This window comes from Halyomorpha halys, unplaced genomic scaffold, assembly GCF_000696795.3.
Source record: "Halyomorpha halys isolate HHAL.00 unplaced genomic scaffold, Hhal_1.1 Scaffold354.1, whole genome shotgun sequence".
Lineage (NCBI taxonomy): Eukaryota > Metazoa > Arthropoda > Insecta > Hemiptera > Pentatomidae > Halyomorpha > Halyomorpha halys.
The window spans coordinates 77,715-88,621 of record NW_027111517.1 but is presented as its reverse complement, the minus strand read 5'-3'; the positions used below and the strand labels follow the sequence as shown (position 1 = coordinate 88,621).

Sequence of the window (10,907 nt, the reverse complement as noted above, 5' to 3'; positions counted from 1 at the left end):
TTAGCATTATAAGCTAAAAGTATAATCATCCATCTCTTTATGTATATCGGTTTTCTTTTTATAATTTAGACGCAATTGAAAATTAGAACGAAGTTTTCTTTTTTTTTTTCAATTGCTCTCAAAACGCAAATTTCAGTGTATTTAGTTTTATTTATGTCATTTTAAGACAGAAAGAATAATTGACACTAATTATTCTGTTTTGGGCTGAAATGAAAGTTGATTAAATATACTTCAAGTTTATTATGTTAGATTACTCTCGTAGAACGAATATTTCACAAAATAAGAAACGATAACCAAAATTATTGACTTTTGAAAAAAATGGTCAATTTTTGAAGAGTGGTGTCTCAGAAAAGCATTGATTGTAAAGAGCTCATTTTTACATCAAGTTGTAGCAACTTTCATCCACCTTAAAATAACAGGACAATGATTTCTGTGAAGTGAATAGATTTAGAGTTTAGTAAAAACGTTTTTAAAAAATTAATTTATTGATATTTATAACTTTATTAAAAATATATACAAGTAAATTTGATGTTAGTTATACAGTAACATCATACAAACATGTGGAGAATCAATCCATTGTTAGAACTCCAATAAAATTTCTTACAGATCACAAAGCCATCTTTTCATATGCCTAGGATTACCAGGTTAGATGTAAGTGGGGGGGGGTTTGGGTGGTTAGGAAGTTTATCATGGAAGGATTGGTATATACTTCACTACAAATCTGCAACAAATCAAACATTGAGGTCCTGATTGAAAACTTAATTTATGACAAACTAAGGAGCATTAATGATTTTACGAAGAATTTGAGACTATACTGTGGATCAGAGGATAGGGTTTATGGGATTTGGTGGGATTTATTTTAATCCTCCAGTTTTGACACCATACTTCAAGGGTGGTTGTTTGGGATACAATGGAAGGGCCATTACTCACTGATAATAGACATGTGCCATCAGCATACACAGTGATGATAGGATGGGATGTCAGCTGTATAAAGGATAGCACCACGGAAACTACCCTGCGGTAAACCAAGGAAAGAGGGATGCATAAACACTGTTGTTATTTACTTTAAACAATCTGTCAGAGAGATAAGAATGGTTAATGAGGAAGTATGTAAGGGATAGGAATTTATGGATCTTGTGTAGCAGTCCGGGTGCAAGACTCAATCAAACTCCTGTTCTACATCAAGAAACACTCCCGAGCAGTACATTCTGACCCTCCAATACAGAAGAGACATCAACCACACAATGACATTGCTCGATAGTGGAGTGGGATGTTCGGAATCGAAACTGGATCTGGGAGTATGTGGTTGGAATCTAGGATGGGTACAGGCTTTTTAAGATGAGTTTCTCAAGGATTTTGCCCATGATAGGAAGGTAGGAGGATGGGTATTCTGCCAGCCTATTAGTAAAAAATGAAAAAGAACAATCGTTTTGCTGTTTTTAGGTGATTGCATTGATTGCACAAGTTTTTCAAAATCTATTTCTCACTATTGATTTAGGTCCCCACAGCATATCAAAAAATTAGAATAATTAAAACCTTTTTAAGTCATGGATGATTAATTTGGCTGAACTAACAGTGAGACTGTTCTGCTACGCCTGTTTCTTAATGTACGCCCAGCCTAATAGACTGGAAACATTTCACTGACCAAGTTCATCTCGCAGTCCCTTCAAAACAACATACCTTTTTTTTTTTACTCTAAAAGGTCTGAATGTTGATTCCTTCACTTTTACTGCAAGATAGCTTAACAAATAGGCACCTTCCCTGACATTCTTTTCTGGTCTATGTCATTTAAAGCTAATTCCTTCGACACAATCGTTCCCCCTTCTTCTTACCTTCTTGCATACTTTATTATTATCCTGTCCAACTGTAGCTCAAGAGTACATGCAATGTTGATTTTGACTTTTTGATATATAACATGCAAAACTTAAAAAATGAAAATCTAGCCTTAACTTCATTTAAGATTGTTTGGTTTTTAAAAATGCGTCAAACACTCTTAAAATATGGTAGTAAGTTGGTGACAAGTCACGGGAATATGCTGGACTTGGTAGAGCATCAATTTGCAGACTGCATAATTCTTAAGTTAACCTAAAAACATGTCACACGCATAATCTGCTATTCAATTTATATCACATTCATATGACTAGTACAAACCTGCACAACAATATGGACTGTAAAAATTGTTTGTTAAAAAAGTAGTTCTGATGTTTGCACATATTTTTGAAGATGCTGCAACTTCCAAGATCATTAACTAGAAAAGTGAACTCTAGGACAGTTGAAGCATGACTGTGGTCCAATTTTAAAATAAAATATTTAAGGAGTGAGAACTTCAGTTGTCCACCTAGGAATTGTAATAATTATGCCTGATAACTAAAGTGTTAAAGTTAATTTAAATAAATAATATCAGGGTTAAAAATCTTTCGGTCACACGTTTTTTTGTCAAAAAGTAATTTCATTGAGAGTTTGGATAACCTCACTAAGGAATTTAACAATAATCCTCAATAATTAATATTCTTATGTTGAAATAGGGCCTCAAAATTACACAAAGCATGAAATTAGCCACATCTTTGAAACATTAAACAACATAACTATTTCTAAAAATAATAGCATTAGAACTTTAGGGAGCTAAATAAGACAAAGCTTTTCAAGAATTAATTAGTTCAAGGAAACAACCAGTCTGCTGACATTTTTTAAAGCACGTTTGAATTTATTAATACATATTTTCAATTATGTTGGGTTTATTTATAATTTTTAATTTTATTTCTTTGGGTTTGTTTTTATGTTTAAACACACTTTCAACAAAAATATAATTATTATAAGTAAAAGAATGTCCAGAGGATACAATGAAGTTGAAGAATTTTTTTAGCAAACTATGAAGGGATTTGAGAGTGAATGGAATTTATAAAAGGGTCTAAAGGTTGCCAAGTCCTTTTTAACCAGCTTGTGTAAGTAGTTACTTCAATGGTGATCATCTCCAGTATGATGAGAGATAAAGTCTCCAGGTAAATGATTTTTTAATAGTATTTTAAGGAAGGGTAATATTCAGTAGGTAAATAAAGAAAACTTTTTTTTTGTAAAAAAAAAAAAATTATAGAAACACTTTGTATAAAAATATAAAATGGTAACTCAAAAATAAAAAATTTAAAACTTTTGAATTTAACATATTTTAACAATTTCACTAGGGAATTTGTCAGATACCAAAAGTTTATTCCTGATGCCTTTGATAGATTCGACAAATCCAAACCAATAAATCACCAGCCCTGGACCATACCTAAAACAAAAATAAATACAAATGCTGAACTTTTACTTTTATAAATAGTGGATTCATATATATTTTCATAAGTCTTTCATTTACAGACAGTTAATAACTATAAAATATTTGTAATCAAACCATGACAGATCAACCTTAAACCCAATCTTAGGAATAGCCTATTTTATTTTAAGAGTTGACCATAATACCTAAAACTGACCAAAAAGCTTATTAAAACTTTTTTAAAAAGCTTTTTAAACCCAAGCCATATAGTCATATAAAAAAGACCAAAGAATCTAAGTAATAAGGTTCATAATTTTAATAATAAGACTAAAATCATTTTCGGTATAACCATATTTTATTAATTAGTTTATACAGTTTTATTTACTTATTTTGTATACTGTAAAAAAAAAAAAAAAAACGTAACAAACTATAATTGCAAGCTTTTACCTATTGCATTAGATAACTTAGGCATGATTCCAGTCAGGACTTCCATGATAGGCCGAGCCAATTTTCACAAAATTAGGAAAATAAAACTGAAATATCACTATGAAAGTATATATTTAGTATAGTCACAGCAAAATAATTTTAATTGCTTAACAAGTTGTCTTCCCACCATGAGGTAACTGATAATTTGCATTTTTGCATGGGATGCCAACTACGACTTATCTCGAAGTTATATAGTTGTATGGCCCTCATCCGAGGCAGGTGCATGGAGAACGGTTAAGGACAAGAAGGTAGAATCGTGGGAAACCAATGCAACAGCTCAGAGTGGAAATTTCTTGACTAGAGGAGTAATGTCATGGTCCCAGAGGACGTCCTAGAAAACATGGCTGTTAATATTTTTACTGACAAGGTGCGTGATCTGGACCTACAGCAGAGCTTGAGATTATCAAGACCGAAAACCCTCAGTGAAAATGTAGCAAATGCTCAAGATTTCAAAGTAGTCAAAGTTAAATTTCTATTGATTTGTATGTTCAAATTTTATTTTTTATTGTTCTAGTTATTTGCAATGTGATTACTTATTATAGAACATATTTTATTTCTAGTAGAATTAATATGGTTCTCAGATGTCTGAATATTTTCAAGGTCAATAATTATATTTATTATTTCTCTGTCATTTTTCTCCATACTAAAGTTAAAATTTTCACCCAGTGACAATAAATTCATTATATCCTATGGAATATCTAGTTTTATTTTGTTAACTACTCTGTTATTAATTTTATGGAAAGTGTTATATTTCTCTAACGATTAAATATTGTTGATTAAATAATCAATTTTGTTTAGTGTGTAAGTTTGTTCTACATTATTTGTCTTCAAATATGTTAAATTTTTAAATAGTTATCATCCCTGATTGTTTTGTTTATCATTAATTTATTCATCTTAGGTTTTTTTATTGTGCGATTTAATTTTATGTTCAACTTGCTTTTTTTTATAATTATAATTTTCTCATTGAATTCATCAATCAATTTACTCATCTGGATCTTAAATCACTGTAAAAATGATGTATACTATTTAATATTTGTTTGATTTTTCAGTTTATTTTGTTTATAGCCCAGTATGTTTGTTTTATTTCCAAGTCAATCATTTTAAAAATAAGTACAGTAAAATAATCAGTTATTTTGTTATTGATCAGGAATTTATTACAAAATAAATTATCCAATTGTTTGTTTTTGAAGAAAATGTGTGGAGGTATTTTTTCTTGTAATTTGCTTTGTTTCAAAAAATATACTTTCAGTAGCTGAACTTAAAGGAGGATTGTAAGTAAAAGTTGTTGAAAAATGTATGATCTGCACAAATCACTAGATTTGTAAAAACTATTCAATCTCCACAAAATGAATATAAAAAACCAAAATCATACCTAAAATAATACTGGTATTGGTTAGAAAAATAATCCTCATGAACAAATTCATCACCAAAGCAAGCTTTGCTCTCAATCCATTTGATTACAAAGTTACCAGAAGCAAATGGTACATCCAGTAATATATCAGGAGTCTTTGAAAAATTTAGTTCTCTTAAATCGAACTCAGTTTTAAAACAAAGTCCTCTTGAAACGAGACATGATTGTAGATGTAATTCATATTCTCTTCCACATAAACTAAAATAAAAAATTTTGGAAGTTATTGGTTGATTGTACAAAATTGGGCAAAAAGATCATCCAGGGCCCTGTTTCATAATAAAGTACAAACTAATACTATTAGTCTTGTAGATTTATCTTAATTCGATTACACAGACTTGTACTTTAATAATTAATTTTAATTCCTGTAATTTCACTAATAATCATCCCTATCATGAAACAAGTATTAGTATTATTACCACACTAGTTTCTACACTTGTACTATGAACTAATACTATTAGCTTTCATTATGAAACAGGGCCCAGGTGGTAGTAAAAAAATATTAATTAGAAATCAATAAGTCTAGCATCAGACAGACAGACAACATCTCAGTTTTCTGTCTGATGCTAGACAAAAGACAAGACCGAGCCCTAAATTTCGACCACCATCAATACCATCTTATCTTTAAAATAAAAAGAAATAGAAAAATATATTATAATAACTTATTAATAATAATTATTATTGGTTAAGGGATCAATGTACAATAATTTAATCATTAATTCTACCTTCAATAAAACAAATAAATGCCTTTAAAAAATAATTTTTGGAAATAATAATATCAATATTGCATTACCAGTGAAGTAAAAGATGTGCCTATAATAAAATATCATTTCTTGTATTCAATTTAAAGTCAAGTTTATAAATGAAATTAAATAACAGGGTATTTGCTTTGTTCCAAAAATATAATCTGTTTACCAATGAGAATCGTGTACCAAGTTTAAAAGAAAATAAATCAGCTTCCCCAACAGAACAGGGTGCTAAGATTTATACTTTAAGTTCAGGTATATCCCACCTCAGTAATGGAACTTGGCAAATGTCAAAATAATTTCAATATATGAAACTGAATTTTAAATAATTAATTAATATAAATATTGTTTAAAAATTAAAACCATAATATAAATTAAATATAAACATTTTAATATAAACTTACTTAGCTACTGAATTAGCTGTAGGGCTATAAGTAGGATCAAACAAAGATGCCTAAAACAAAAAAAAAAAATTACTGATGTTCTAAAATCCATATTATGCTCTGATTGAATCAAATAAATATATTATATCTATATAATTAAATATATTAAATAAATATAAATATACTTAACAGAAAATTTATATACATATATACATACATAGACATATATATAAATATGGCAGGAAAAAAAGATACATGGAACACAGGCCTGATCTGTCCTATTCTAAAGAAAGGCTCCAGATATGAGTGCAGCAATTACAGAAACATAGCACTCCTTCTAGTGTCCTACAAGATAATGACCAACATCCTGCTAAATCAGATATCTCGGTATTACGAGAATATAGTAGGTGACCACCAGTAGGGTCAGAAAAGGAAAAAGCACACTAGACCAGATCTTTGTCCTGAAACACTCTGTTCAGTAGTTAATAATTTCTAATCAATTTTCAGACCACTGCTTCAGCGCCTCCGGAATTCTGTGAACCACATGATTCTATTTAAATAATTAAATTGGCCACCACTAAAGCTGTCTATGAAGCACACCCCAAGCTGCAACTTCTGACTACTTCAGCCACACAAGTTAGATGCCTTGACTTCGCCTTCATCATAGACGTTGGTAGACACCCTGCAGCTCAAGGTCTGGAAGTTGCCAGATTACCCCACTGCTTCAATCTGTAAGTTCTTTATTCCATATCATAGATTTGCCTCATCCCATGGAGACTGCATGAAGATTATCTCACCATCGACACCAAGAACATTAAAGATTTTTATTATCCTTCGATATCATGCATTTTGGGGCTCAGGTTGTTAGGTGCAAGAACTAGAGAGGGTTTCGAGAGAGGATATGGCTCAAAACCTGAACACCTGACTTGGGAGGAGTTTGCAGATTTTATCCAGCACCAGGTGGTAAAATTGCAATCAGAGGCCCTTCTTACGAGTACTGCTTCAGATCCACTACAGGCTAAAACTGGGTACAGTAAATTCTTTTTTTTTTTTTTTTTTTTTTTTTATCCCCCTCTCTTGCCATCTCTGGCATACGGGGTGTACGGGGTGCGGGAGCAGTGGGGTAGTGCGCTGGGGTTTGCGCATGCCACTACTCCCTAGGATCACCAATTTTTTCCTTTTTTATTCTTTTGTTAATTAATGTTTTGTTTTTTTGGTCTTTTTTTACTGTGGTGCAGCCCAGCGCTACGTCTGATGGAGTTCCACCTTGTCCACTGCATCCCTCTGGGTGCCTCCTGCAGTTACCAGGCTGCTCCAGCCCTCCTGGTCTCAATCCGGGTTAGCTCATCTTCTGGTGGCTCGCCGATGTTGGGCGGTCAAGTCCTTCCCATCGTGTAATGAGTGGGGCCCACCACCTCCTTCCACCCGTAAATGAACTCCTTGAAGAAGGGATAATTCTCTTTCTCTTCTTCTATCAAACTGGGAAGGTCCGACTCGGCGAGGGCGTAAATCCATGAATTATATGATTTATTTATGACCTTGATTCATGACTGCATGAAGATTATCTGACCATCGACACCAAGAACATTAAAGATTTTTATTATCCTTCGATATCATGCATTTTGGGGCTCAGGTTGTTAGGTGCAAGAACTAGAGAGGGGTTCGAGAGAGAATATGGTTCAAAACCTGAACACCTGACTTGGGAGGAGTTTGTAGATTTTATCCAGCACCAGGTGGTCAAATTGCAATCAGAGGCCCTTCTTAAGAGTACTGCTTCAGATCCACTACAGGCTAAAACTGGGTACAGTAAATGCTTAAGACAGGTCTTAATGACAACGGACTCAGCGGTGAACTCTACAAGATGTCCTGTGTATAGAAAATCCCACCGCATTTACGATTGCATAAGTTTTAAAATGCTCACCCAACAACAACATTACGACCACACTGATGGGTTAAATCGTTGTGTCAATTGTTTGGCGTCGGGTTACTTCTCGAATCAGTGCCCATCTAGGGACGACACTATCATTTGTTTCTACATTTTTTTTCTGGAGATTCCCGAAAACCTTAGTTGTGGTGATCTCTCAGGGAGATCACCACATCTCAGGATCTCAAGACTTTCTTTAAAAAAATATTGGTATAAAACAAATCATGGCACTGAGATAGTGTTACTTTACTTACATGAATAACAACAGAACAATTAAATCATGGATATTGAAAAAGTAATACTTCCAAATTAGAACTGGCAATCTGTCAGATATCAAAAGAGACCAGTGTAAAATGAGAAACCAATACCACAAGTGCAGGGACATTAATATGCAGAATGAGATGAGCTAGGAAACTAAGTGGGTAGGGCATACAGGAATATCAGTATTACAAACAGGCCCTCTACTAATGTCCTTTGTGATCTGTCAGCTCACAAACAACTAACTGAGCCTTAATCTCATGCTTTCATTTTCTGAATTTTATAAATCATAATTATGTTAGTTTATTTCTGCTCTTAAATGTTGGTTATGTATCACCCATATAATATTTGTTTTTGTATTATTTACAATTAGTTTTATTTATATGTATAAAAAAGATAATATAAAATCTCAAAAAGTAAGAAGCAAGGTCTCTGATGTCTGAACTTCAAGTCTATAATACATTTCTCATTAAGACCAGCAAGGTTTTGACTTTTTTGTATGTAAAGATTACATATAGAGCAGTAGAATATTAATTATAACTCCATTGAAAACAAATTTTAGAGTGTTTCTATGTCAATTTGCTTAAAATTTTAGAAAAATAACTATAAATAAAATTTTAATGACGCTGAACTATTTTTACAAAAAAATGTAATTTCAAACTATATTCATTATATATATAGCATATTTAAAAAAAAAATCAGTATAGATAAATTAATTTTATACATTTATTATTTCAATTTTATCTTACAACAACATACCATATCTTACAACATACCAAGTGAACTTCATAAGAAAGGGTAGCATCTCTTATTAATGTTGAATCTTTAATCATATCCCAAGGTCTACTTTCATTTGAACCATGTGCTTAAAAAGAATAAAAGAAAATTAATTAAAAATTAAATAAATATTTTATTTATTTATTATATTATATAATAAAATAATATTCATAAAATAAAATATTATTTATTTTATAAATAATTAAGAAAAAGCTTTATTTGATTAAGGAATAGGTACAAAAAATGATAGCTGACCTCAGTGTCTGTTTATGTTTATATTCAAAATGCTTTGTAAGATGAAAACTCTAATTGAGGAGCCAGTCCGCTACTGATCATAGGAAAAAGTCAATTTTTCCCTTCATACTTACCTATAATGTATGCACCTCAAAATATGTTAATATCTACGTATTTTTATCTTTTAGTGATAAAAACAAAACAATATAAACAAATATGATATTAAAAATCCAACAGAAATAACAAAGATAATTAATTATACAAAATAAAATAAAAATAATGATTTGCAGACAGCCTCCATTTTAAGTTCTTTCAGAGTTACATCGATGACCAACTCCTCCAGGAACCATTTTAGGTCAAAGCAAATTCAAAGTTACATAGCTTGGAGAAAAAGAAAAAAAAAAAAAAGTTTTTCATCAAACAAAGCCATTAAAAAAACAATTTGAATGAAACATACAGCTATTAAATTTGGGTCCATATCACATAAAAGACTTTATAAATAAACTAAAGGCTACAATATGGTCTATAAACTAAAAAATATCAATACAGAAACATATTTGTAGATTATTGTTGTTGTTCATTAGAGCTTTAGGGCATAAAACCCAATGGTCATCAACAACCATACACATATTCGTACAGCACCCTCCACTCCCTTATAATGGCATGTGGCAAAGTAAGGGCAATGTACAAATGTATATATACTTTTATAGTCTAGTATACATTGTATTAGTATTTAATAAATGAAAGTAGTTAGGGGAAAAAATGTAGAGCAGTATTCAAATAAAGTTAAATTCAAGAAATAGTTAAATATAAGAGGAGTGAACATGGATAAAGGGACACCCTGTATTTATCATATTACTAATATTTCTCTATTTTTTTAAAGCACTCATTTAACTGTTCTCTAAACACAGTTATTTATATATTTTTTAAAATGGCTTATAGAATATACTGCAAACAAAACTTTATTTGATATGGGGATTGGATCTGAATAACTGCTAGTCTTGATTAGGATTTCTCGGTGTACTTCTTAGCCTGCATGAACTCTTAGAATGATGAAGTACTGTACAACAAATATACTCTTATAAATAGAATGAGCAAGAGCTAATATTGAAAGTTATTAAAGATTTAATTGTTTAACTAATGAATGAAGGGGTTCTCCGAAGTGTCTGTTCTTTTCATTGGTAGGGATGAGAGAAGTTTCCTAGTCACTCTAAGGTCAACCAAAAAACTGTTATTCTTTTATCTGACTTCCAATTGGGTAAAACTTTTATCACCAGCTCTATCTCCACCAGGAGAAACTTTCAATAAAATAATGAGGTGTAGATAGTTGACCGTAGATTAATGCTTGAAGAAGTTTGTCGGGGGGTGCGGTCAGCAAAGAACAACATAAATAAACAAAACCATATTTATTTATTTTATGCCGACGTTTCGACCTGAGTTT

The 10,907-nt window shown here is 31.4% G+C and overlaps 1 protein-coding gene across 2 annotated transcripts in view; it reads right to left on the bottom strand.

The window, feature by feature from the left end:
- Nucleotides 1–235: 235 nt before the first annotated feature.
- The window catches only part of LOC106681641 (CDAN1-interacting nuclease 1), a 24,884-nt gene continuing 14,212 nt past the window's right edge, over nt 236–10,907 (bottom strand). The window contains exons 3-6 of one of the 2 annotated variants that reach the window (XM_014422069.2): nt 9,232–9,320; nt 6,295–6,344; nt 5,109–5,345; nt 545–3,268 (exon numbers count right to left, since the gene is read on the bottom strand). In XM_014422069.2, the coding sequence (XP_014277555.1) occupies nt 3,154–3,268; nt 5,109–5,345; nt 6,295–6,344; nt 9,232–9,320 (491 nt within the window). In that variant the 3' untranslated portion in view covers nt 545–3,153. Of the gene's footprint in view, nt 3,269–5,108; nt 5,346–6,294; nt 6,345–9,231; nt 9,321–10,907 lie in introns of both variants that reach the window. The other variant, XM_067049564.1, reaches the window with a different exon arrangement.